A 27,409-nucleotide genomic window follows, 5' to 3' on the forward strand; every position below is an offset into this window, starting at 1 on the left:
CCACACAGCAGAGCCACCAAATTACAGCTGGGGGAAGAACAAGGGTCACTTAAATATTAACAAGGTTCCAGGAGGGGAGCAAGGACTAATGGTTAGAGCGAGGGATGGAGAGGGGCTGGGAGTCAGGACTCCTGGGTTCTATCCCCATCTCTGGGAGGGGAGTCTAATGGGTTAGATTGGAGGGGGCTGGGATTTTGGTTTTGTGGTTGGAGTGGGGGGGGGGGCGCAGAATCTTCTTTTAAAACCGTTCCACGTACCGAGACAAACACAGGAAAAATTTAAGTGTTGGCGTTTCTAAAAGAGAAGACTGCTTTATGAGAGAGATCTGAGTACCGTCAGGATTTCTGCAATACACTTACATATTCTGCACCAGAGGACAATAAAAAATATTCATACATCTTGGATCAGTAGCACAGTGATAACTATTTCTGGGAGGTATAACTATCTTTTATCCCAACCCACGAAGGAGGACATTTTTTCTACGATCACAATTCAATACCTCAGTTGAAAACACCCCAACATTTTTCTCTCTTGAAAGACTGGTACTGTTTTCTGGGCTGTTTCCCCCCCCCCCCCAAAAGGAGTCTCTAAGCAAATGGTTTCAAATGTGTGTTGTTCACAAGGGAAAAGTTGGTTTAAAATTCAGATTTGATTCTTTTCCGGGGGGTTTAAAATTTGTATTTTCCTTTTTGCCTTATACAGAAATTTACTTCTCTTTTTAAAATTTTTTTTTGTTTTTATTTTGGGAGGAAAATTATTATAATTAAGGCAATTTGCTCTCAGTACAAAAAGTGTGCCTTTTTAGTACTTTGTTTCCTCTTTTACAAAAAAGTTTGTTTGTTTTAAGACCAACTTTTGCTGATTGAGGAGGAAATTTAAAATTTCCATATATAATTATAATTCTCTCCCTCTTCCAAAAAAAACACAACAAAAACAGTCTCAGACAAAATGTGTCTATTTTTAAAAGTTTTTGTTAAATTACAGATATTTGAAATTAAATATATTTAGACTTTTTGCAGGGGGGCATCTTAGCCAATTTTGGGGGGGGGGGGAGGTAAAAAAGGAGACGATTTTTTTCCACGTGTCAATTTTTAGGGGCAAAATTATTATTTTTTCAAATGAAAGCAATTTTTAAAATGTCCTTCTTCTCCAGTAACAGACACCATTTAAAAAGGAGCTGGGAATTGGTCAAAACAAACCAGAAAATTAAATTCTACAGACGTCGAAAAACCAAACCAAACCAAACCAAAATAAAAACATGGCACCCATGTTGTGTGGTTTTGTTTTTAAAACCACAACGTTCAGGCTCCTGTGCAGGAGATCACTGAAGCCCCATCTGAACCAATTTCAGTGGAATCTATTGAGAATTACGGCCAAGCTGATTAAAAACTTGATTGTAATCAATTGGATTTAAGCACGTGCTTAGAGTAAAGCGGGTGCTTAAGATCTCTCCTGAATTAGGGGCCGAAACAAGGTAACACAGGGTTAAAGGGAAAGTTCTCAGAGGCACAAAAGGCAGCAGAGAATCAAACGAACACCGCTTCCCCTCACCCACCCATTGGAGAACTGGGGTCCACCCCAAAACCTCCCTCACTGATTGTTCCATGGCACCCACAAACTGCCTCTCTCCCACTGGCAGACTGGGCACCTCTCCCAGCCACCTCCATTTGTGCCTCTGAAAATTCCTCCCCTTCCTAATGATTTGGTGCTAGGACAACGATAGACATTGACTCCCCACCTCCATCTCTCCATCCCCTCTCGTCCCCCACCCACCCACACATTCGCACAGTCATTCGCACGACCCTCAGCTAACTTGCCCCATGGCAGCAGTGGCACTGCCATCCACCCCCGCGTCCTGGCAGGAGCCCGCCTCAGGCCCCTGAGCCCCTCCTGTGGCAGCGTGGCTGGCTTTGGCGTAGCCGGCCTGGCCGTGGCAGGCCTTGGCATGGCTGGCCAGCCGGCTGGAAGTCCGGAAGGCCTGGCCACAGTCCGGACAGCGGCGGCCTTTCTTGTCCGAGTGGGTGCGGAGGTGGTAGGTGAGGGCCAGGAGGTTGTGGAACTCCTTCAGGCAGGCGGGACAGCGGTAGAGACCGGTGGTGTGGACCTTCTTGTGGTGGAGGAGGCTGCCAGCGTGGCGGTACGTCCGCTCGCAACGGTCGCACTTGTAGGGGCGCTGGTCCACCAGGCCGTTGGTGCCAGGAGTGGACCCAGCCTCTGCCTCGGCCTGGTGCCGCCACAGGTGCTGGACCAAGTCCCGAGAGGCCCGGTAGGCCTTGCCGCACTCCGAGCACTCAAAACGCTTCTTAGTGTGGACCCGGCCATGGTTCTTGAGGGCTGATGGGGTGGGAAATTGCTTGGGGCAGACCGGGCACTGGAAAGGGCCAAGGGGCACCTGAGTGACACCCACTGGGGTTTGGGTGCCAGTGTCAACATGGCCGCCTGAGGCACCAACTGATGCACTGCCCACATGGCTGCCTGAGGTACCGCCAACAGAGCTGCTATCAACATGGCTGCCTGAGGCACCACCAACATGGCCACCTGAGGTACCAACTGATGCACTGCCAACATGGCTGCTGTCAACATGAGGGCCTGAGGTACCATCAACATGGCCACCTGAGGTAGTGCCAAGATGGCCACCGTCACTGTGGCCACCTGAGGCGTCAATGTGGCTGCTGCCCTGTTCCCTCCGGGCGGCCCGCCATTCTCGTGCCGTCTTGCTCCGGACAAGGCTATTGCCCTCCAATAAGGGGCGGCCAGGGGAGCTCCTGCTGCCAGGACGAGGCCGGCGCTGGGCATGGATCAGCTGGTGCCTCACCAGCTGCCTCTGCCATTTGAAGGCTTTGCCGCAGTCGGGGCAGCGGTGGCGCTTGACCTCGAAGTGGATGCGCTGGTGGTTCTTGAGGGCCATGAGGTTAGGGTAGGCCCGGGGGCAGACGGGGCAGCAGTAATGGCCGGTCTTGTGGCTCTTGCGGTGGTTGAGAAGGCTGCCGGCATGGCGGTAGGTCCGCCCACATTGCTCACACCGGTATGGCCGCTCCTCGGGGTCCTTCTTGGAGGCAGCGGGCGGCTCCGAGACCCCGCCACTGTCGGCGTGGGCCTTGCCTGCTCTCTTGGCGTGAGCCAACTTTCTGGAGGACGAGGCGGGCAGTGGCGGTCTCCTCTCGCGGTGGACACGCTGGTGGCTGGCAAGCTGCTTCTGGAGGCGGAAGGCCTTGGGGCACTGGGTGCACTTGTAGCGCTTGGTCTCAAAGTGGATGCGGTTGTGGTTCTTCAGGGCCATGAGGTTGTAGAAGAGCTTCTGGCAGATGGCGCAGCGGAAGAGGCCCGTCTTGTGGGTCTGCTTGTGGTTGATCAGGCTGCCCGCGTGCTTGTAGCTCCGGCCGCACTGCTCGCAGCAGAAGGGGCGCTCTGATGCGGCACCTTCCTCCCCACTGCCGCCGCTGCCGCCCTCCTCCTCGGCAACACTGACCAGCTCTTCCTCCTCCTCCTCCTCCGGGTGCTGAGCGGCACAGTGTGCCTCCAGCCCCGCTGCCCCCTGGCACAGCTCCCCACAGACGTCACACACATGCAGCTTGCACTCCTCGCCATCGCTGGCCCTTGGGTCCTGTTTTCCGGGAGCTGGGGCCGCAGCCGCCTCTCCTCCCTCCCTGCCGTGCGGGAGCGCTGTCTCCTTCCCTACACCGTCCCCGTTGCCGGGCGGCCGGCTGTCATTCAGCTTACACTTGGGGTGATTACGGAGATGGTTGCGGTAGGCGGACAGATTGGGGTACTGCCGAGAGCAGACGCCACACTGGTAATCTCCCACCTGGTGGGTCTTCTTGTGGTTGACCAGGCTGCCGCCGTGCCGGTAGGTTTTCCCACATTGCCTACAGGCATAGGGACGGCTGTCTGGGGGCGTCAGGCCGGACTTCTGCTCTTCCGGCAGCTCCGGACGCGGTCCCAGCCGCAGCTGGATGGTGGTATCAGCCAGCGCCGCTTCCTTCTCCTCTCGGTGGCCCAGGCTGTGCTCTTCAAGGCTTGCCATGTCGTCAAACGTCTGCCCGCAGTAGCCACAGATATGGGAGAGGAGCATCTCTTCCTCCCCGTCGCGCTCATCTGGGCGCCCCTCCGCCTCCTGCTGGAACCCGGGGAAAGCGGCATCCTTGCCGGCCTCCAAGCTGCCTTCCCGAGGCTCCCCCTCCCTGTCATGAGCCAGGCCATGGTGGTGCTGCAGGTCCGTCTCGCCTGGGAAGATCATGCCGCAGAGGCTGCAAAGGAAGGGACGTTCCTCGGTGCTGGCGCCCGGCTGCTGGGCCGTGGCATGGCCACGGAAGTGACTCTTCAGTGCCTCCAGGTTTGAGTACTCCTTCGGGCACAGAGAACACTGGTATATGCCCAGCTGCTGGCTGTGCTTGTGGTCGAGGATTTCGCACGGGTAGGGCTGAGAGTTGTGGCTGCTGGACGGTGACGCTTCGGCCTCCTCCTCCTCTTTCGGGTGTTGCCAGCCGTTCACCGCGCTGCCTCCCCGCAGATTGTAGCTCCGCTGGGACTCCTCCTTGCCCAGCGTCCCCTCCTCGCCAACCCGGGTACTCTCCGGGCCACCACGCCCGACATCTCCACTTCCGTCCGGCTGCATCGTGCCGTCAGGGGCATCTCTGGGCTCCGCCTCTGCCACACTCCCTTCCTCTTCCTCCTCCGCCCGGCCCTTCCTTGGCTTCTGGTGTCCACGTAAGTGGCTCTTGAAGGCAGCCACATTGGAGAAGCGTTTGGCACAGAGCGAGCACTCAAAATCCCCCGTCTGGTGCGTCTGTTTGTGGTTGATCAGGCTGCCCGAGTGGCGGTAGGACTTGCCACAGAGTTCACAGCTGTACACCCGTCTGCCCGGCAGCTCCGCCTCACCCTCTCCCGTGCCAGTTTTTTCCCCGTCGCCGTGCGCCAGGGCGTGGCTCTGCAAACTGCCCAGGTCGTGGAAGATCATCCCGCAGCAGCCACAGATGTGAGACATCCCCGGCGCCGGCCCCGCCGCCTCCAATTCCTCCACATCTCGCTTGATGGCCAGCAGCAGCGCCGCCTCCCGCGTGTGGACACTGCCCGGTTCCTCCTCCTCCTCCTTCCCCTCCTGGGGGCAGGGGGCGGCATCCCCGGCTGCATGGCGCAGCTGGTGCCACTGGAACTCTGCCTCCTCCTCAAAGCTCTCTCCGCAGCTGGTGCAGGCGTAACTCCCCCGCTCCTTGCCGCGCGCCGCTCGGAAATGCATGCGGACGTGGTTGCGTAGGGCCATCAGGTTGGAGTACTGCTTAGGGCACAGGGAGCACTGGTAGACGCCCGTCCGGTGGGTGTGCCGGTGGTTGACCAGGCTACCCCGGTGCCGGTAGGTCCGGCCGCACTCCCCGCAGCGGTAAGGCCGCTCCTCTGATGCCCCGTCCTCTTCCTCCTCCACACAACCGGTCTCCTCCTCTTTGAGAGCATCTCCTCCACTTGCTTCCCCACGGCCCGGCGGCTCCGTGGCCCTCTCCCCACCAGCTGGCTCTGCGGGGCTCTGGTAGAGGTGGCAAGCGGCCTCTTCGGGCGCCGGGGGGCAGGAGTACTGGAGGCCGGGCCGGGAGGCCGGCTTGGATTTGAGGTGTATCCGCAGGTGGTTCTTGAGGGCCGCCAGGTTGAAGAGCTGCTTGCAGCAGAAGTTGCAGCTGTAGACGCCCGTCTGGTGGCTTTTCTTGTGGTTGATGAGGCTGCCAGCATGGCGGTAGGTCCGGCCGCACTCCCCGCACCGGTAGGGCCGTGCTTGGTCTCCGTCCTTACCGCTGGCCTCCCAGGCTCCCTCCGAATCCATCGTGGGTTGGGCCAAGCCACCCCCATCCTCTTTCTCCTCTTCCTCCTCCTCCTCCTCCTCTGGGTAGAGGCAGCTGTGGTTCCTCAGCTCTTCCTCATCGGCGAAGCTTCCCCCACACCTCACGCACAGCTCCCCATCCGGATTGCCCCGGTCCCCGCCCCCAGCCTTCGCCCCGTCCTTCAAACTGCAGGGGGTGCCCTCTCCGAAGGCAGCTGCCGGCGGCTGGTAGATATCCAGCTTGGCCGAAGTCTCAATGGAGTCCTCCTCCGAGACGCTGTGTTCCGAGCCCTCCGAGGGGGCTCTCCCGGCCCACCGGGCTTTCTCGTGGGCCTTCTGGTGGCTCAGCAGCTCGCTGGGCAGGCGGAAAGCCTTGCAGCACACCGGGCACTTGTAGGGGCGGTACTCCGAGTGCAGCCGGGAGTGGTTCTTGAGCGCCATGAGGTTGGAGAACTCCTTGAAGCAGACGGCGCACTGGTAGACGCCCAAGGTGTGGCTCTGCTTGTGGTTGGTGAGGCTGCCCGCGTGCTTGTAGGCCTTATCGCACTGGTTGCATTTATAGCGCCGCTCCTCTGCCGGCACGCCAGGGGCCTCCTGGCCTTCCTCCGCTTTGCCGGGGAATTCCAGCTGGGAGAAATCGGCCGGCACCACCGATTCGGCGATGTATTTCTCCAGGTTGCTCAGCAACGTCCCGGCGCCGCCGCCCTCTAGCGCAGGGAAAACGTCGGCCTCTGACGACGAGGAGTCCTGCCCTTGCTGGAAGTTGTTCTCCCCGTCCTCCTCCCTCTTCTGGCCATGGGCCGAATGGCGATGGCTGGCCAGCTGGGAGGCGATGCGGAAGCTGCGGCCGCAGTCCGGGCACCGGTGGCGCCTCTCCTCGGTGTGGATGCGGAGGTGATTCTTCAGGGCCATGGGGTTGGAGAACTCCTTGCGACACAGCAGGCAGGTGAAGAGTCCCACCTCGTGGGTGCGCCGGTGGTTGACCAGGCTGCCGGCGTGGCGGTAGCTACGCTGGCACTGCCCGCATTTGAAGGGCCGCTCCTCCCGCTGCGGCTGGCTCGGCTCGCAGCTGGGCTCTTCCATCGCTCACATCGGACGGCGGGAGGGCACTGTCTCCGCCGGCTTCACAGGGCCGGGCCGGCAGCCCAGAAAGCTCCGTTTCCGGCGCAACGAGCCTGCATCCCCTCCTGTTTCTTCTTCCTCCTCCTTCTCTGGCTCCTTATGGCATCCCAAGGCGGCAGCTGTGGGGACACAAGCAAGGGAAGAGGGGTTAAAACGGCGCCAAATGAATGTCGTACATACAAGCTCACATCCGGCTGCTGCCGGACCCATGGCTTCATCCTCTCCAGACCAGGGGAGCTAAGCCCAAGGAGGCACAGAAACGGGGACCAGACGGGGTTACCCTGGGCTATGCTGTTTGATACCCTGATGGGTGGAAGGATATCAGACAGCAAATGCCACACAGCAGAGCCAGGGAGAGAACCCAGGAATCCTGGTTCCCAGCCCTCCTCCAACCGACTCAACCCCACTCCCCTCCCAGGGCTGGGGACAGAACCCAGGAGTCCTAGCTGCCAGACCCTCTGCTCTAACCACTAGACCCCACTCCCCTCCCAGGGCTATGGATAGAACCTAGGAGTCTTGTTCTACATAAAACAGCATGTAAGAAACTGAAGACAAACATCTGATGTCTCAGTGTGTCTGAGAAGGGAAAACGAAGCCGGCCGGCCTGCCTGGCAGACCACCAGTCACGGACAGCTCTCTCCGGGACGCAAAGGAACCAGGCTGTCCCCGCTGCGGACTAGCTCCAGGCCGAGCACAGGTTACAAATGAAACAGTCAGCAGGCCTCCGTCCCCGGCTTCCTCGCTCGTGTCATGTTTTGGATGAGCACTCGGTTTAAGAAAAGCCTGGGGCTGCAGGGCAGGACTGAGGGGCACTAGCAGAGCGGCGGGGGAGCCCAGGGCTGGCATTGCAGGGGTCTGCAGAACGAGACTGAGGGGCACTGGCAGAACTGTGCGCGCCCCGGTCAGGGATCTACACCCCTCACTGTCACGAACACTCAGTTCTCTCCCAAAAGGAACCAGGACTCCTGGGTTCTATCCCCAGCTCTGGGAGCGGCATGGGGTCTAGTGGGTTAGGGTGCATGGCAGGGGGAGGGGCAGCTGGGAGTCAGGACTCCTGGGTTCCATGGCTGGCCCTGAGAGGGGACTGGACTCCAGTACAGGGGTTCTCAACCTTTTTCTCTCTAAGGCCCCCACCCAACATGCTATAAAAACTCCACAGCTCACCTGCGCCACCACAACAGTTTTTCTGCATATAAAAGCCAGGGCTGGCGTTAGGGGGTAGCAAATAGGGCAGTTGCCCGAGGCCCCACGCCACAGAGAGCCCCGTGAAGCAACGTTGCTTCAGCCCTGAGTGGTGGGGCTTCGGCTTTCTGCCCTGAGCCCCAGTGACTCTAATGCTGGCTCTGCTTGGTGGATCCCCCGAAATCTCCTCGCAGCCCCTCCCGGGGGACCTCAGAGCCCTGGCTGAGAACTGCTGCTCTCGGGGTTAGTGGAGCTTGGGAGTCAGGACGCCTGAGTTCTATACTCTGTGTCTTTGACCACTGAGTCACTCACCCCCCAAGCAGGGGAGGGATCGCTCAGTGGTTTGAGCATTGGCCTGCTAAACCCAGGGTTGTGAGCTCAATCCTTGAGGGGGCCACTTAGGGACCTAGGACAAAAATCTGTCTGGGGGATGGGTCCTGCTTTGAACAGGAGGTTGGGCTAGATGACCTCCTAAGGTCTCTTCCAACCCTGATGTTCTATGACCAAACAAGATAAGTCATTCCTTTCCCCACACCTCAGTTTCCCCATCATTACATGGGGAAAACAGATACCAACTCATGTTTAGTAAGGCTATCATTAACACCTGCAATAAGTGTCTTCACCTCGACTAGGGCACGGCTAACTTAAGGCACACTGCTTTAATTACAGTAATTAGAAAAGGGCATGACTCCATATTGCCACCTGTAAAGAGGTAAATACAGTGCTAATATAACTCAGATGCAGCAGAGGAAAAAACCACTTGATTAATTTGCAACCTTTGCCCCTAAAAAAATGTAACATCACCCAGGCCTATTTCTGAGCACCATCAAGCCATTTCTTGGGGGCAGGGATAGCCCAGTGGTTGTGAGTTCAAACCTTGAAGGGGCCACTTAGGGGTCTGGGGCAAAATCAGTACTTGGTGCTGCTAGTGAAGGCAGGGGGCTGGGCTCAATGACCTTCCAGCTCTGTGAGATAGGCCTATCTCCATATATTACTTCTGAGGTTCTGAACACCTGTAGTAGGCTCCACATGTTAAAGATCAACAAAACATCAGGGTGGGAAAACACACACACCTTGGGGGCCCTGATTCCCTCTAGCAGGGGACAGCACCAAACACACAGGATTTATGTGACAAGGCAAAATTAACAATCGATGTTTTCTGCCCCCACAAGCAAAAACCACCATGGGCTGGAGATGACGCATAAGTAGTGGAAGCCCCGGAGAAGAATTTTTGGCGGCACGACACGCAATCTGTTGGGGGAACTTTAAGACTTGTGAGTTGTCAATGGCCCACAGTTTGCTAAAGAAACAGCAATCTCTCAGGGCGGGTCAACCGGCGGGTGTGGGTGGGTGGCTGTTTTCCATTCAGTCACTCTTTATAATTGGGAGCCTTTTAAAAAAAAACAAAACAGGCTTTCAAAGTTTCTAGCCTCCAACGTGACTTGATCGTGCTCATAGCGAGCAGGTAAATTAGGCCACTCCACAACCTTGGGAGAGAAAAGGACAGCTAAGGCGTGTTTTTGGGGATAATACATTTCACTCAACGCTGAGATGCGGCTGCCTCTGGGGTGGGCTAGCAGGGGAACAGCTGCACAGCAATGCAGCACAGGGATGATTCGCCTGGCACTGAGATGCTGCCACTCTGGGGAGGGTCAGATGGGTAACAGCCACATAATGATGCTGCCTGGGGATTACTCATCCTGTATTGCAATGCAGCTGCTTCTAGGGCGGGACACGGCATATAGGACACACAGCCACTCCACACAATTTTTAGCTAAGGAAGGGTGAGAAACAATTGCATCTAATTTAAAATTGCAGGGAGGGAGGATGGAATTAGCAAGACGTCTGGGATTTAACCCCGGCTTTGGAAGGGGAGTGGGGTCTAGTGGATTAGAGCAGAGGGGGCTGGGAGCCAGGACTCCTGGGTTCACTCCCCAGCTCTGGGAGGGGAGTGGGGTCTAGTGGATTAGAGCAGAGGGGGCTGGGAGCCAGGACTCCTGGGTTCTCTCCCCAGCTCTGGGAGGGGAGTGGGGTCCAGTGGGTTAGAGCAGAGAGGGGCTGGGAGCCAGGACTCCTGGGTCCCCAGCTCTGAGACACACTTCTTTTGCAACCTCAGGCAAGTCCCCGTCTCTGCGCCAGGGTTTATCCATTCATAAAACGAGAACAACAATCTCCACCCACTTCATAAGCACAACAGGAAAAAGTGTTTTAAAAGACTTCATGAGGCTTTAGGACACCGATGGGCCCTGACCCCCCCCTAGTACAACCCAGCACCCCCCAAAACCAGCCTCTTACCTCCAGGGTCCAGAACAGCATCCCAGAGGCGACACCCAGGCCAGGGCAGGGGAGCTGAAGCAGTTTCCAGGGAGGGAGTCACACCCCAAGCGACAGCCAGACGCGGAGGCAAACCCAGGATCTTCAGGGTACAAGGGAGAGAGGAAATGTGTAGCCCCAAAATTACAGGGCTCCCCGGGGTGCCTTATCCCCCCAGGGGAGGGGCCGGCACAGACTTTTGGTGGAGTTCAGTCTTCAGTGCTGGATCCCAGCGGGGTCTGGATCCAGGCTGGAAGGGGGGCGCTCCCGGCTGCTGTCCCCCGACGTGCTGGCTACAGCCGCTCCCAGGGGCTCCAGCCCCGAGGCTCCGGATCCAGGGGGTGTCCGAGAGGCGGGCGCCACATCCCCGGGGCGGGACCCCCCCACCGCAGCTGCTGGAGAGCGGCGCTCGCAGGGGTCGGCGAGGCTGGAGGCAGAGCCCCGGGGGCGCGAACCCCAGTTCGGTGGCGGCAGGAACGCCCGGGCCGGGCGAACCCCCCGTTCTTCCAACGCAGGGGGGGGCCGAGCCGGGGGGGGGGGCTCGCGCCGGGGGGGGCTCCCCGCTCCCCTGGAAGAGACGAGACACCTGCCCGCCGGGGGGCTGGTTTCCCTGCGGGGGGGGGGCTCCAGGCGGGCAAGGCAACTCCGCGGCCCCCCCGTGGGGGTGGGACTCTCGCCCCCCAGCCCGTGGGGGCGGCGCTGCTCCGCCCCACGCGGCGAGCGGGGCCCGGCCCCTGTAGCCCCCGGCGCTGCCCTGCTGCGGGGGGGCGGGGGGCGTCTGCAACCCCCCCCCCAGGCCCTGCTGCCCCCTCCGCCGGGGGGCCGGGGCGGCAAGAGTCACCCAGGCTCGGGCACAACAAATACTTCCTTTTGTTGCTAGGAAACAGGAAATGTGCAGCGGGGAAAGGCTTCCCGAGAGGCCCGCCCCCCCCTGCCTGGGCATGGGGCTGCACTTCCGGGGGTGCCCCTTGTAAAGGGGTCCCCCACACGCTGCTCCTGGGGCCAAGTTACCCTCCCCCCCCCCGCCTCCAAGCCAAATCCCTGCAACTTTCATCCAAAGGGCACAGAGAAAAACCGACCCCCACCCCCCAACAGCGTTATGATACAGTCAAATCCTTCCCCCTCAATGTGTCAGGACTCCTGGGTTCTCTCCCAGCTCCGGGACTGGGGAGTGGGGTCTAGTGGGTGAGAGCAGGAGAGGCTGGGAGCCAGGACTCCTGGGTTCTCTCCCCAGCTCTGGGAGGGGAGTGGGGTCTAGTGGGTGAGAGCAGGAGAGGCTGGGAGTCAGGACTCCTGGGTTCTCTCCCCAGCTCTGGGACTGGAGGGAGGGAGGGAGTCTAGTGGGTGAGAGCAGAAGGGGCTGGGAGTCAGGACTCCTGGGTTCTCTCTCCAGCTCTGGTACTGGAGTGGGGGGGGGGGGTCTAGTGCGTGAGAGCAGGAGGGGCTGGGAGTCAGGACTCCTGGGTTCTCTCCCCAGCTCTGGGAGGGGAGTGGGGTCTAGTGGTTAGAGCGGCTGGGACCCAGGACTCCTGGGTTCTATCCCACTCCCTCCCTGTGCAATATCCCCGTCAGTCCCCTTGCTGGGGGTGTGTCCCCTATAAGATAGTTTGTACCACCCCCACCACCACCCCCTCTCCTATTGGATGATCTGCGTGCCACACTTCCGGTTATGGCCACACCCACCCGCCCTCCTCCGTGCTGTGCATGGCGTGCCACACTTCCTGCGGTGCGCCTCCCAACCTCTTCTCGCCCCCCAACAGCCCACCGGGAAGCAAGGTTCCTACCTTTGCCATCAACTGCCCTCCTCCACCCCACCCGCCAGGCCCTGGGGGTGTAGCAGCCCCCCCAGCCTGGAGGCAATCAATCCCCCAGGGCAGGAGGCCTGCTGGGCTATGGAGGGGGGGTGTTAATATCCCTTTAAGCGGCTCCTTTACTTTGCATTTCTCCCCCCCCCACGCCCCCCCTCCTCTACTGTTGTCTTCTCCTCCCTCAGGGTCCTAGGGGCTGACTCATTCCGCTCCAGCCGGGAGTGGGGAACAGCCGCTCCAGCAGCAGCAAAAGAGAGGCAGAAGCCAGGTAAGGCGGAGGTTAGTCCATTGCAAGCCCGCCCGAACCGTGCATTCACGCCAGCTCCTGGGGGGGCAAAATCTCCTTTGCAAACTGCCCCCCCTTCCTAGGGGAGAGCCTCTCCCCCCGGTCCTAGACCCAGCCATTTTGCAACCAGCCCTGCTCCTTGCCAGCCCGGTGCCAACCAGCCCCGGTAGCCGGCCCGGCGCAGCCAGCCCCGGCAGACAGCCTGGGTGGCCAGGCGGCTTGTCCGCCTCGGGTGCACGCTGGGGCAGCCTCGCTGCAAACCCTTCCCCGGCAGGCGGGGGGGGGGGCGTCTCCTCCCGTGGTCCTAGAGAGAACCATTTTGCAAGCGACAAGAGCCAGCGCCCTGCCGCGAGCCCTCGCTGCCTTTGCACGGCTCGCGAGGCGACTTTCGTTTGCAAACTCTCGATATTTCAGCGCGGAGAAGGAGACGATGAATACCCCCTTCTTCCCCCCTCCCTTTTTTTTTTTTGCATACTCTTTTCCAGCATCTCTCTCCTTTGCATTGCCTCCTTGGGGCGGCGTCTCCTCCCTTGGTCCTAAAACCAGCCATTTTGCAAGCGCGGAGCCATGCAATGATTGCTTTGGAAGGGGGGCTTTCCCTTTGCAAAAGGCCTCGCCTTGCACATCTCTCTTCTCCCCCCCACCCCCGGGCCATGTTGCTTGGCTTGTGTTGCAACATATGCAACTGACGCCCCGCTCGGTATTTTCCTCCAAGCTCGAATGCACAAAGAGAGGCGAGTTCCCCTTGGCAGTCCCGTCCTACCTACTAGCCCCCTGTGGGTTGCATTTCCCACCTTCCCCTGGTCCTAGCTACAGCCATTTTGCTTTGCAATTGGAGCCGTGCAAACCCACGCAGAAATGCGGCCCATCTCTGCTTCCTTGCGCTGTTCTTTCCCTGTCTCTGCAGGATGACACTCCCCCCCCCCCCCCTCGGCGCACCGGTCTCGCCTCCTCCGGTCCTAAAGACAGTCCCTTTGCAATTGCTTTCTGCCTCCCGGCAGGTCCAATGCAAAGCAAGAAATGATGCACAAAATTCCTCGGAGGGAGAGGGGATGCTACTCTCCAGAATGGCAAATACCTGCAAACTGCTGCCCTCTGGGGCTGTCCGAGGTCTCTGGCCCCCCTAACCCTTGCAATTCTTGGTCCTAAAGAGACCCGGTTAGCTTTGCTCATCGGTGCAACTAAACAATCCATGCCCCGCACCCCATGTTTGCTGCATGTCTGCGTGCTCGTTGCAACAAAGAAATCTGTGCACCTGACTCCCTGTTTGCTTCTCCTGCTCAGGGCTACTAAACCAAAGGGGCTCTAGTGTCTGCATTTCCTCTGCAGTCTCGAAATGTTGGTTTTTCAGCAAGTCTTGGAGCACTGGGGAAGTGCCAGAAGAACAGAAGACCGCTAATGTAGTGCCAGTTTTTTTTAAAAGGGTAACCTGGATGATCCGGGTAATCCTGACATTATCCTGGGCAAGATAGTGGCTGGATTAATAAAGCATGAAAGGAGTGTAATATAATTAATGCAGATCACCAGGGATTTACGGAAAATAGCTCCTGTCAAACTAACTTGATTTTTTTTTATAAGATTACAGATTTGGTTGATAAAGGTAATGGTGTTGATGTAACATCCTTAGACTTCTGTAAGGCATTTGACATGGTACCATACGACGTTGGATTAAAAAAACTAGAGTGCGATACAATTTACACGGCCCCCATTAAGTGGATTAAAAACTGGCTAACTGATAGGTTTCCAAATGTAACTGTAAACGGGGAATCATCATTGAGCGGTTGTGGTCCCAACGTGGTCTTGCAGGAGTCGGTTCTTGGCCTTATGCTAGTTAATATTTTTTATCAATGACCTGCGAAAAAACATACAGTTATCTCTGATCAGGTTTGCAGCTAGCACCAACGTTAGAGGAGTGGTAAATCATAAAGAGGCCAGGTCACTGATATGGAGTGATCTGGCTCACTTGGTAAGCTGGGCTCAGGCAAACAATACGTGTTTTGATACGGCTCAGTGTAAATGGATCCATCTAGGAACAGAGAATTTGGGCTTTACTTGCCACGTTGGGGGGACTCCATCCTGGAAAGCAGTGACTCTGAAAAAATGTTGCTTTCCTGTTCAGTGGAACAGGAGCTCCTGCCGTAGCCAAGAGAGTTAATGCAGTTCTGGGATGCATAGATAGGGGAATCTCGAATAGGAAGAGGGAGGTTATTCTACCTCTGTTTGGCCCGGTGCGACCGCTGCCGGAATCCTGTGTCCAGCTCTGGTGACCTCTGCTGGAATCCTGAGGGATGGCTCAGTGGTTTGAGCATTGGCCTACTAAACCCAGGGTTGTGAGTTCAATCCTTGAGGGGGCCACTTAGGGATCTGGGGCAAAAATTGGTCCTGCTAGTGAAGGCAGGGGGGCTGGACTCAATGACCTTTCAAGATCCCTTCCAGTTCTAGGAGATTGGTATATCTCCAATTATTATTATTATTATTATTATTATAGCTCTGGTGCCCACCGTTCAAGAAGGATGTTGATAAATTGGAGACGGGGTCAGAAAAGTGCCTTGAGATTAAAGGATTAGCAAACCTGCCTTATTGGGGATAGACTCAAATTGCTCAATCTCTTCGTCTTAACAAAGAGAAAGTTCAGGGGCAACTTGATTGCAGTCTACAAGTATCTACACGGGGAACAAATATTTAATAACAGGCTCTTCGAGCTAGCAGAGGGAGGTCTACCGTGAGCCAATGGCTGGAAGCTGGAGACAAATTCAGACTGGAAAGCAGCTGGACATTTTTAACGGGGAGGGTAATTAGCCATTGGAACAGTTTATCGAGGGTCATGGTGGATTCTCTGTCACTGACCCTTTTTAAAGTAAGATGGATGGATGAATTATTCTAGGGGGGTGTTCTCTGGCCTGTGTTATCCAGGTCAGACTAGATGATCACAATAGTTCCTTCTGGCTTTGGAATCTAGACATCGGCGCTGATATTGGAGGAAAGGCTGGGTCCATTGAGATTAGCAGGAAATAGCAGGGCTGGCTGATGAGAGGCAAAAAGCCACGAAGTGGAAATAGACCCGAGCTCGGAACTTTAATGCCCCTGAGCCCTTTGGCAAATTGATTTGTGCCCAGGAAACCTTGGGGCTTTATCATCAGTACAGAGCATCTTTAAAACTCAGTTTAACTGCAGAGGACATTAGTTAAAGAATCCAAGATGCTGAGAGGAGACTCCTCTGTCTATTACCGTGCCCCGTCGATGTGGGCACCTTCTGCTGGCTGGCTAAATCCGGAAATATTGTAGGTCCTACAAAAGTCATGAGACCTTTTGTGGCCTCATTACAGTGTTTGACCGAAAAAGAAAAGGCAAATAGATGACCTTGAAAAACAGATCTATGATGTTACTTGGATTTTAAGGATATTGCTCCTTGGAGTAGCAAAACAAATGTCTGGCTCTCCATTTGAACACAATAGACTCGCAGCCACGGGAGTGTATAAATACCTGGTCTGCCGTCTGTGTAACCATGTCCCTTTTGTCTGCAGCATTTGAGTGCTCCCAGTTGACCCGTTGGTGTCAGTAGTGGGATGATAAACTATTGACCTGTTCTACATGCAGGGGCTGATGGGATTATAAGTATCTGAATCTAGGTTCTGTGCAGGCTAGTGGTGGAATTATACTTTCCTGGTTTAGTGTCTTCCTCTTTTAGATACTTATTTGGCTCATATTGCCGTAATATCTTAGCACCTCACAGTCTTTTAGCTATTTATGCTCACAGCCCCGCTGGGACATAGGAACTGTTATTAACCTCGTTTTACAAATGGGGAAACTGAGGCCCAGAGAGTACAAGTGATGTCGCCAAGATCACACAAGGAATCTGTGACAGAGTAATGAATCCAGACCTCCTGAGCCTTCAGTTAGTGCCCTAATGGCTGGTCTGTCCTTCCCCTCCTGTATGACTCCATTGGTGTTAGCAGTGGGATTATATTTTGCTAGTTTAGTCTACAGGCAGCCCTAGAGCAGCTAGAGGTGGGATTATACCTTTCTAGTTTAGTCTATAGGGAGCCCAACAGCTGCACTCATAGCAAGAGCAGGATTATTCAGTGCTAGTTCAGTCTGTAGGCAGCTCAATGGACACATTGGTGGAAGTAGTGGGATTTTTCCCTCATGCACATCCCAGCCATCATACCGTATCCAAAGGGGGATTGATCTCACTACGGACCCCTCCTTGTAACCCTGCCCTGCCTTCTCTTTCAGAGAGCAGCCCCCTGTCCCTCCCCTGCAAAGATGGAGGAGCCGGAAGCGAGCATTGTGGTGAAGCTGGAGGGTGACTCGGAGGAAGAGGAGGAGAAAGAAGAGGCTGCCATCTATGCCAAGTGCGGCCGGCGCTACAAGTGCCTGCCGTGTGGCAAGACCTTCCCCAGCGTGCCCCGGGTGCTCCGCCACGCCAAGTGCCACGCTGGCGGGGGCACCGCCACGGCCAAGCACACCTGCCCCAGCTGCACCAAGGAGTTCCCCGACCGCTCGCAGCTGCACAAGCACCAGCTGAGCCACTCGGCCGAGCGCCCCTTCCAGTGCCTGCAGTGCTCTAAGGCCTACAAGACGGCGCCGGAGCTGCGCAGCCACGGACGCAGCCACACGGGCGAGAAGCCCTTCATCTGCCAGGAGTGCGGCAAGGCCTTCATGCAGCCGGTGTGCCTGCGCGTCCACATGGCCCGGCACACCGGCGACCTGCCCTTCCGCTGCTCCCACTGCGCCAAGGGCTACGGCACGCTCTCCAAGCTGAAGATCCACCAGCGGGCCCACACGGGCGAGAAGCCCTACACCTGCGGCGAGTGCGGCAAAGCCTTCGCCGACCCCTCGGTCTTCCGCAAGCACCGGCGCATCCACGCCGGCCTGCGCCCCTACCAGTGCAGCGCCTGCCAGAAGACCTACGCCGAGCTGAAGGACCTGAAGAACCACGAGCGCAGCCACACCGGGGAGAAGCCCTTCCTGTGCTCCGACTGCGGCAAAGCCTTCTCCCGCTCCTCCTCGCTCACCTGCCACCAGCGCATCCACGCGGAGCAGAAACCCTACTGCTGCGGCCAGTGCGGCAAAGGCTTCACCCAGCTCTCGTCCTACCAGAGCCACCAGCGCACCCACTCCGGGGAGAAGCCGTTCCTCTGCCCGCAGTGCGGCCGCATGTTCTCGGATCCCTCCAGCTTCCGGCGCCACCAGCGGGCCCACCAGGGCGTCAAGCCGTACCAGTGCGACAAGTGCAGCAAGGCTTTTCGCCAGCCGGCCGACCTGGCCATGCACCAGCGGATCCACACCGGCGAGCGGCCCTACAAGTGCCTGCAGTGCGACAAGACCTTCGTGGCCTCCTGGGATCTCAAGCGGCACCAGCTGGTGCACTCGGGCGAGCGGCCGTTCCAGTGCGGGGAGTGCGGGAAGAGCTTCGCCGAGCGGGCCAGCCTCACCAAGCACTACCGGGTGCACTCGGGCGAGCGGCCCTTCAAGTGCGGCCGCTGCGGCAAGACCTTCGTGGTCTCCTCCAGCCTCCGCAAGCACGAGCGGACCCACGGCGAGCGGCGGGGCGGGGAGGAGGAGGAGGAGGAGGAGGAGGAAGCGGGAGCTGTGGCCCGGCACATCTGCCGGCTCTGCGGGGCCGCCTTCGGCGAGGCTGCGGCGTTGCGGCGCCACCAGCGGGGGGAGCACCCGGAGGTGGCCCCCGGGGCGCTCACTTGTGCCGAATGCGGGGAGACCTTCTCCTCGCCCTACGACCTGCGCAAGCACGAGCGGCTCCACCCCAGCCTGCGCCCCTTCCCCTGCCCCGAGTGCGGCAAGGGCTTCTCCGACCGCGCCGGCCTGCGCAAGCACGAGCGCATCCACTCCGGGGTGCGGCCCCACGGCTGCCAGCGCTGCGGCAAGGCCTTCCTCGGCGCCGCCGACCTCCGCAAGCACCTGCGCACCCACGGCCCCGCCCCCGGCCCACCCCTTGCCGAGGCCGCCCACCCCCCCGACGGGCCTGACGGCTGCCTGCCGGAAGGACTGAGCCAGTCCTCCTGAGCCCCTCCCTCCTTAGGGGGCGTGGCTGTGTGCCGCTGGGGCCCCTCCCTCCTTAGGGGGCGTGGCTGTGTGCCGCTGGGGCCCCTCCCCCTTCTGGGAGGTGTGGCTCTTTGGTAACCCCCCCCCGCAGGTGGGCATAGCCTGCTGATCCCCTCGGGCTCCTTACCTCCTCAGCCATCATGGGGGTGTGGTCTGTGCTCCCAGGCTCCTCCCCTTCCCTCTAAGGGCGTGGCTATCTGCCAATCTCATCCCCCGCCTCTCCATCTCCTCAGCCCCCATAGGGGGTTGCTTATTGTTCCCCAAGGGAGGTGGGCCGCCTCCTCCCTTTGTCCCTCTGCTCCTTTTAGGGAGGGGTAGGAGGCTGGGGAGATTATGACAGGAGGGCAGCATGTGGTTCAATGCCCCTCCCTCTCCAGGGGGTGTGGCTGTACTGGCCCCTCCTTTTCCCAGGGGGCGTGGCTCTCTACTCCCAGGCCCCGCCCCATCGGGCATGGCTGACTGGTGATGCACTGTCCGCGTGCCTAGAAACCTGTGGGGGGGCGAGGGGGTCGGCGCTGCCCCCTGCTGGAGAGAATTGGAGCGACCCGTGAGAGCAATGGGTTGATGGGCTGCTGGGCGTGGCGTGCGGGCGCAGGGGAGCTGGACGGGTTTGTGGGGCCGAGAGGGTTGAACTGCAGTTCAGGGAAGCTCGTGGTAACCGCCGGCAAAAGCTTCTTTGTAAATCGGCCTCGTGCCGGTGTGAAAAGACAATGAAATAAATCTCTCTTTTTGTAGCCTCGGGACTTGCTGTGATTCCTCTCCTCCCAGGGCCAGGGAGAGAACCCAGGAGTCCTGGCTCCCAGCTCCTCTCTGCTCTAACCACCAGCCCCCACTCCCCTCCCAGGGCCGGGGAGAGAACCCAGGAGTCCTGGCTCCCAGCCCCTCCCTGCTCTAACCCACCAGCCCCCACTCCCCTCCCAGGGCCGGGGAGAGAACCCAGGAGTCCTGGCTCCCAGCCCCTCCCTGCTCTAACCCACCAGCCCCCACTCCCCTCCCAGGGCCGGGGATAGAACGCAGGAGTCCTGGCTCCCAGCGCCCCCTGCTCTAATCCCAAGACCCCACTCCCCTCCCGGAGCTGGGGAGAGAACCCAGGAGTCCTGGCTCCCAGCGCCCCCTGCTCTAACCCACTAGACCCCACTCCCCTCCCGGAGCCAGGGAGAGAACCCAGGAGTCCTGGCTCCCAGCCCCCCTGCTCTAACCCACTAGACCCCACTCCCATCTCAAATCAGGCCAGAATCTAGGAGTCTTGTGCTGGGGGCTGGACCTGGGGTGGGAAGGAGACAGAAAAGCAGATGGGGGGGGCACGCTGGGATGGAGTGAGGGAGACCCCTGGTGGAACATATGGGGGTGCAGGAAATGGGAGTGACCCCTGGAAGAATAAGGGGGATGCAGGGGGTAGGGGTCCTACCAGCAGGGGGTGAAGGAGTGAGCAGAATCCCCTGATGGGGGGGGGTGCATTGGGGGGCTGTGGGACTCTGGGGTTGGGGTCTCGGGGCATGGAAGGGTGGATATGACAAAACGGAGAACAGAAAGAGAGGAGGACACGTCAAACCTGCTCTACGGCAACCCAGGGTCATCCTCCTTCCCCCCCCCACCCCGTGCCCAATTTCCTCACCTCCCCCTCAGCCTGCCCCACAGGGCCAGGGCCTTGGGCTTGCTCTGGATTTACCCAGGGATCAGAACCCTGGCCTGACTCCACTGGCATTGGAGGGGTTTCTCTGCATTTACGGTGGGGTCCGGAGGCACTCAGTGGTGGCCCCAGTGCGGCACTAGGGGGTGCTGTGCTGTAGGGTGGGGGGGCTCAACAGGCGGCGCTCTCCCCGCGCAGGCAGTGCTGGCCCCAATGCCCCAGTGCGGCACTAGGGGGCGCTGTGCTGCAGGGAGCAGCATGGGATCAGCAGGGGGTGCTCTCCCCGGGCAGGCAGTGCTGGCCCCAATGCCCCAGTGTGGCACTAGGGGGTTCTCTGCTGCAGGCTCAGGGCTCAATAGGGGACACTCTCCCCGGGCAGGCAGTGCTGGGTTTCTCTCACTGGGGTTTACTTTGCAGCCTCTCTAGCTCCTCATACTCTGGGTCGAGACCCACAGGAGGCGCGTTTGATCCAGCTCGGGGGTGGAACAATTGCTGGCCACAGCTTCCTGCCCAATGGCTGTGGCTGGGGGTGTAAAGGGGGCAGGAGCTCGGCGCTGGGGGGAGCGTGGTGACGGCTGAGACACTGAGAACGCAGGAGACCTTTTGTGGTGCTGTGATCCACCTTCAAAGCGCGTCTCTCCCAGCAGAGACACAGCCCAGCCCGGGACGCCGACAGGCCCCGGAGCCGAAATATTCCTCAGCCCAGTTCCTGAGGCAGGTGAGTGATTGGTGGGGCTGCTCAGACCCCAGCTGAGATCAGGGACCCCATCGCACCGGGCGCTGCACCGACCCCGACCGAGATCAGGGCCCCATCGCACCGGGCGCTGCACCGACCCCGACCGAGATCAGGGACCCCATCGCGCCGGGCGCTGCACCGACCCCGACCGAGATCAGGGACCCCATCGTGCCGGGCGCTGCACCGACCCCGACCGAGATCAGGGACCCCATCGCGCCGGGCGCTGCACAGACCCCGACCGAGATCAGGGACCCCATCGCGCCGGGCGCTGCACAGACCCCGACCGAGATCAGGGACCCCATCGCGCCGGGCGCTGCACCGACCCCGACCGAGATCCGGACCCCTTCGCGCCGGGCGCTGCACGGACCCCGACCGAGATCAGGGCCCCATCGCGCCGGGCGCTGCACGGACCCCGACCGAGATCAGGGCCCCATCGCGCCGGGCGCTGCACGGACCCCGACCGAGATCAGGGCCCCATCGCGCCGGGCGCTGCACGGACTCCGACCGAGATCAGGGCCCCATCGCGCCGGGCGCTGCACCGACCCCGACCGAGATCAGGGACCCCATCGGGCCGGGCGCTGCACCGACCCCGACCGAGATCAGGGACCCCATCGCGCCGGGCGCTGCACCGACCCCGACCGAGATCAGGGACCCCATCGCGCCGGGTGCTGCTCAGTCCCTGACTGAGATCAGGGCCCCATCGCGCCAGGCGCTGCACCGACCCCGACCGAGATCAGGGACCCCATCGCGCCGGGTGCTGCACCGACCCCGACCGAGATCAGGGCCCCATCGCACTGGGTGTAGAACAAACCCTGGCTGGGACTGAGGACCTCATCACTCTGGGTGCTGCACAGACCCATCCCACCTGAGATCGGGGGCCCCTAATGCTGGGCACTGCACAGATCCCCCCACATTGAGACTGGGGGCCCTGTCACACCGGGTGCTGCACAGACGTGAACCTAGATCATGGTCCCCAGTCCCTCCTGCTCTAACCCACTCAATCCCACTCCCCTCCCAGTGCGACAATAGAACCCAGGAGTCCTGACTTCCTGCCCCCCCCCCATCCTCTACCCCACTTCACCCCACTCCCCTGCCAGAGCAACAATAGAACCCAGGAGTCCTGACTCCCTGCCCCCCCATCCTCTACCCCACTTCACCCCACTCCCCTGCCAGAGCGACAATAGAACCCAGGGGTCCTGACTCCCAAACCTGTGCTCTGTCCACTACACCAAGTTGCTACTCAGCTTATTGACATAGTTGATACCTTTCATATCAGGGGCATCTTGGCATTTCAGGCTGTTTGAGTTTCTATTGGCATCAAAGCAGTGGGGCAGCAGGTCAGGACTGAGGAGCTCTGCCAGAGCAGGGGGGAGGCAGGGAACCCCAAGGCTCGGCTTGCAGGGGGTTGGGGGCTGGGCAGAACCCAGCAGTCAATATTCAAGTGCATTTTTCCTGCCTCGTTCTGCTGGGGTGAATTCAAACATTTACGGTCCCCTCCCAGACCGAGCCTGCTACTGTCACAGGATGCAGAGCTGTCAGCCTTTCCTGCCCCACAGCCAGCATTGCCGTACAGCTCCAAGCCAAGCTGAACACAGTTCAAACCTATTTTTAACACAGCATCCCTTGTGGTTAGTACAGGGAGGGACACACAGAGACGGGTGAGGTGGTCAAAGCATCTGGGGCGGAAGGAAGGGGACAGGATAGCAGAGCATATGGGCCCATGGGTCTGTTCTCGGGTGGCAGGGATGGGGCAGGATACCGGGCTTGATGGGCCCATGGGCCTGATCCAGGGCAGAAGGGAGAGGGCAGGATACCAGGTGAGATGGGCCCAGGGTCTGTTCGGGGCAGTAGGGTTTCCTGCTGTTTTCCCCCAACCGCCTCAGTGTAAAGGTGGCAGCACCAGATGCTGGGGCTGATGCTGACCAGGAGAAACCCCAGAAAATGACCCTCCGTCAGCGGTTAAACATGACCAAATCCACCACAAGGGGGCCCCGGCAGATGCTACGGCGAGGCCAGTCACGCCAAACGTAGCCCAAGCAGGGCCAGTGCAAGGATGTTTTGCGCCCTAGGCAGCAGCTTCCCCATCCACGCTGAGGCGCCCCCCCCCCACCCCAGCTCACCCCTGCTCCGCGCACAAGCACGCCGTGGCTGCTTCACCTCTCCCGCCTCCCAGGCTTGCGGTGCCTAAGCTGACTGGCGCCACAAGCCTGGGAGGCGGGAGAGGTGAAGCAGCCACGGCGTGCTCGGGGAGGAGGCGGAGCAGGGGTGAGCTGGGGCGGGGAGTTCCCCTGCCTGCCGCCCCCCTCTTACTTGCTGCAGGCGGCCCTCCCCTGCCCCAGCTCCCTCCTCCTAAATGCCGGCGGCGACCGGGGAGGCTGAAGATCCAGCCGCCATGGTCGCCACCGAAGAAAATGGTGCTCCCCCAAATCCCAGCGCCCCCCAAATCCCGGTGCCATAGGCGACCGCCTAGGTCGCCTAAATGGTTGCACCGGCCCTGGGCCCAAGCTCCCGCAGCTCTCGCTGGCTATGAAAGCCACCACTCGCAAGCCACGGGTTGTGTGTGGCTTTGGACTGGCCCCCTAATGGCCAGACCCAGACACTGCATCAGCCCACTAAGTACAAGCCACGGATTCTGTTCACAGTGCCCCCTAGTGGCCACACCCAGCCACTCCCTCGGCTCACTAATTCTAAGCCACGTGTCCACATTGCACCGCCCTCTAGTGGTCCCATTAAGGAACTGCAATGACCCATTATTATATTGCACGCTGTAGAGTTGGCATGTGAATCTATATCTCCTCCTCGTAGTTAGTGCTGGTATTACAACATCTGGGAAATAGAGACTGGAGGGAATTGATGAATATTAGGTAATCTGTAGTCAAACATGCAAATGAGGCACCAGGTCATTTGTGTAATGGCACCAGAGTTCCTAGAGCCCAGAGTTTTCGTAGTTGTGCTATAGAACATGGCTGATGTCATGGATGGTAAGTGGATGTCTCTGTCTCTGCAACAGAGCTAACCAATGGAACTGCCTGCCACTGGATTGTCACTAATTCTGGATCTCTCTGTGTCTCTCCCTCTAGGAGGGTTCAGAGGCCGACGGCCCCTTGGGGCAACCCATCGCATCAGCCATGCCCACATTTGGTGCCTTCATCCCGCTCCTCCTCTTCATCTTCCGGGGGGCCTCCTCCCACTGTCACACAGGCACGGCCAATGAATGCGAGAAGCACACGGCCTTCATGCCCGGGCACAGCTTGATAGGAAAGGGCATCGATGTGACCACAATGGCCAAGAAGGGGGCCAATCTGGTGAACAGCAGCCTCTGGCAGCACGAGGACGGCACCTGCACCCTGTGTCGGAACCCACTGCAGGGAGAGCAGTGGCAGAGGCTGCCGCTGGCTGCGGTGGACTGGCGAGTCCACATCTCGTGCAGCCGGAAGCTGAGCGGCTCAGTGCAGCAGTCGGCGATGGGCATGATGGAGTCGGCAGCAACCCCGGTGCAGAACGACTGGAAGGTGGGGCTGGACGTGCCTGTGAAGCCCACGGTTAATGTCCAGGTGGCTCTGGCTGGATCACATTCCAAACTGGCCAGTTTCGTGGTAGACCACACGCGGATGGACAAATACAGCTTTGTGAGCCATGAGGTGTCCTGCGGCTATTACAGGTGAGAGCCAGCCTGGGTCAGGAGGGCTCATCTGGAGTTGGGATCACAGCAACGCCACACAGAGATACAGGGCCCTTCCCCTCTAGTGGGCCCTGGTTCCCATCCGGCCCCAGGACAGGAGACTAGATGGTTTAGGGAAGCGGGGAATGGGACATGGGGCCTTTCCCCTCTAGGGGGCACCAGCTGACATCAGGGCTGGCCAGCTATGGGGGATTTTCTTCTCCTGTGTGTCAGGACAGCCCAGCGACCTGCTGTGGTCAGAACTATCGAGCAGCTGGCATATCCCCAGGAAGGTTGTGAGGTTCAGCAAACTGGGTGGCTGCATTGACTAGGAGCCACCTGCTTAGACCTTTTCTTCTGGGTTGTCTGGGGCCTTAGGATGCAGAGCTAATGATCTCAGCTGACTCACCAGGCCATGCTCACTCCTCACCTTGTGTCCCTGACCAGGTTCCGGGTCAGCGAGACGCCCCCGCTCACCAGCCATTTCACTCTGGCACTGAAGAACCTCCCGGATCAGTACGACAGCAAATCGAAGGTGGAGTACCAGCAGCTAATCAACAACTACGGCACCCACTATATGTCCCAGCTGCAGCTGGGGGGCCGGGCGCGGGACGTGACGGCCGTGAGGGTCTGCGAAGCAGCAATGAGCAGCTTGACTGACGACGAGATCAAGGACTGCTTGAGCGTGGAGGCGGGTGTGAGTATCGGAGCGGGCTCTGTCAAGGGTGGGAACAGCAAGTGCGAGGAGGAGAAGAAGAAGGGGAAGGTCCGGGGGAGCTTCCATGAGACGTATCGGGAGCGCCACGTGGAGGTGGAGGGAGGAGAGAGCTCGACTGATGTGCTGTTCTCTGGCAGTGATGCCAAGGTCTTCTCGACCTGGATTGAGAGTCTCAAAGGCAACCCTGGCCTGGTGTCCTATTCGCTGCACCCCATCCACATCCTGGTGCAGCAGGACGACCCAAAGCGGGAGGCGCTGAGGCGGGCAGTCAGTGAGTACATCCTTGAGAGGACCCTGGTGAGGAATTGCACCCAAAGCTGCCCCCCGGGGACTCAACGCAGCGCCCACGACCCCTGCTCCTGTGTCTGCCCCGGGGATGCCATGACCAACACCATGTGCTGCTCGCGGGAGCGCGGCCTGGGGAAGCTGATGGTGACAGTGAAGAAGGCCAGTGGCCTGTGGGGGGACTACGTTACCGCTACGGATGCCTTCGTCAAGGTCTTCTTTGAGAGACGGGAGATTCAGACCGGCACCATCTGGAACAACAACAATCCCGTCTGGAACGTCCATTTGGACTTCAGTACTGTCCACCTCACCAGCACCAGCAAGATCCACATAGAGGTCTGGGACGAGGACAACAAGTGGAACGATGACCTGCTGGGAGGCTGCGACATCCCGCTGGAGGCCGGGGGGCCCCACCAGAAGGATTGCTACCTGAACCACGGCCGCATCTGGTTCCAGTACAGACTGCGCTGTGGGCCCCACCTCGGGGGCCGGAGCTGCTTCGACTATGTCTCCCAGCCACCGCAGCAGAGCACAGCCAAGGGGAAAGAGGCGGAGGCCTTCTGGTGAGCCCCGGATTGGAGAGGGGCGTGGGTGTGCATTGGTCACTAGCACTCCCTGTCCCCCAGAGCATTTCCTAGTTCCTACTCTGCTGATGCTACTGAGCTTCATGCTGTCACTCCTGCTCGGGAATCGGTGTCTCCAATGCCCATAAGAGACTCTCTGCTCCTGTGGGCCCATCATCCTCACAGCTCCCTCTGGGAAAACATCCCACCATGAACCGCCCATTCCGGATCCATCAGACCAGTGTGTCCAATGATTCCAGCCATCCAATGTATCCACCTAACCAACATACCAAACTATGTACCTACTGCATCCAACCTATCCCCCCCCCACCCCATCCAGCCAACTGCCAGCCAACCAACCAACAAATTGTTGCATTTAGTTTATCTAACCTATTCAATCAGTAAACTGCCAACTGGATTTAGTGTATCCAATGTATCCAACCAACCTATGAAAGAATGTAGCAGTGCATCCACCCTATCCATCCCTCCAACCAACCAATGCATATATCTAGTGCATCTAAGGTATGCAACAAACCAACCGATGAATGAATGTATCCAGTGTATTCAAACAACCACTGAATTTATCTAGAGCATCCAGTGTAAAAAGCCAGCCAGCCAATTAATGTGTTTAGGATGTCCACTGTAACCAGCCAATCAAAAATGTATTTAGCATATCCAGGCAACCTGCCAACCAATGCATCCAATGCATCCATCCAGCCAACCAACCAGTGTATGTACCTAGTGCATCTGGTGTATCCACCCAACTAATGTCTTAGGTACATCTAACCAACATGTGTATCCAGTGCAACCAACCAACCAATCAATGTCAAGTACATCCAGTCAACCAATATGTGCTGGCAGTGCAAATAATCCCTCACCCCACGTATCCATCCACCCACAATTATCCAGCAGCTTTGGGGTAAATTATCTTATCCTGACAGTGCAGGCCCCACTCACCATCCAGCTGGATGTTCCATGCTCAGATGATCAACAGAGATAATGTTATATCACTTGCCATTGGTAGGATTCAGAGTTAACACCCACGAGGACATGCCACAGGGCTATCAGTTCAGGCTGTCAGCCGGCTCAGGGAGATGGCACTGCATTGGGATCACACTGGAAAGGGAAAATTCCCCCTAATTCTGGGATTAAGGTATCTTCCTGGCTCACCCCTATTTGCATCTGTGAGAGCCTAGACTAATAGCTCCATGGTGCTGTTAACTGGTAATGAGG

The 27,409-nt window shown here is 58.8% G+C and overlaps 2 protein-coding genes and 1 pseudogene across 4 annotated transcripts; 2 read left to right on the top strand and 1 right to left on the bottom strand.

Annotated features, from left to right (window-relative positions):
- Window positions 1–1,340: 1,340 nt before the first annotated feature.
- LOC123369758 (zinc finger protein 646-like) lies at window positions 1,341–10,918 on the bottom strand. The gene is made up of 2 exons (XM_045015706.1): window positions 10,406–10,918; window positions 1,341–7,047 (listed from the first exon to the last, which is right to left on the bottom strand). The coding sequence occupies exon 2, from the start codon at window positions 6,887–6,889 to the stop codon at window positions 1,805–1,807; it is 5,085 nt and encodes a 1,694-aa protein (XP_044871641.1). The 5' UTR covers window positions 6,890–7,047; window positions 10,406–10,918; the 3' UTR covers window positions 1,341–1,804.
- Window positions 10,919–12,176: 1,258 nt separating this feature from the next.
- LOC123369763 (zinc finger protein 668-like) lies at window positions 12,177–19,346 on the top strand. Of its 3 annotated transcripts, none has more exons than XM_045015708.1 (3): window positions 12,177–12,199; window positions 12,417–12,499; window positions 16,754–19,345. In XM_045015708.1, exon 3 carries the CDS (start codon window positions 16,784–16,786, stop codon window positions 18,542–18,544), a length of 1,761 nt encoding a protein of 586 aa, XP_044871643.1. In that variant the 5' UTR covers window positions 12,177–12,199; window positions 12,417–12,499; window positions 16,754–16,783; the 3' UTR covers window positions 18,545–19,345. The 3 variants fall into 3 exon arrangements, with proteins under 3 accessions (XP_044871643.1, XP_044871644.1, XP_044871642.1); XM_045015709.1 differs by having other exon boundaries at window positions 12,191–12,199; window positions 12,417–12,510; window positions 16,754–19,346; XM_045015707.1 differs by lacking the exon at window positions 12,177–12,199 and having other exon boundaries at window positions 12,224–12,499.
- A 1,380-nt stretch (window positions 19,347–20,726) lies between these two features.
- On the top strand, window positions 20,727–26,494 carry LOC123369761 (annotated as a pseudogene).
- Window positions 26,495–27,409: the final 915 nt, after the last annotated feature.

Source organism: Mauremys mutica, chromosome 4, assembly GCF_020497125.1.
Source record: "Mauremys mutica isolate MM-2020 ecotype Southern chromosome 4, ASM2049712v1, whole genome shotgun sequence".
Taxonomy (NCBI): Eukaryota; Metazoa; Chordata; order Testudines; family Geoemydidae; genus Mauremys; species Mauremys mutica.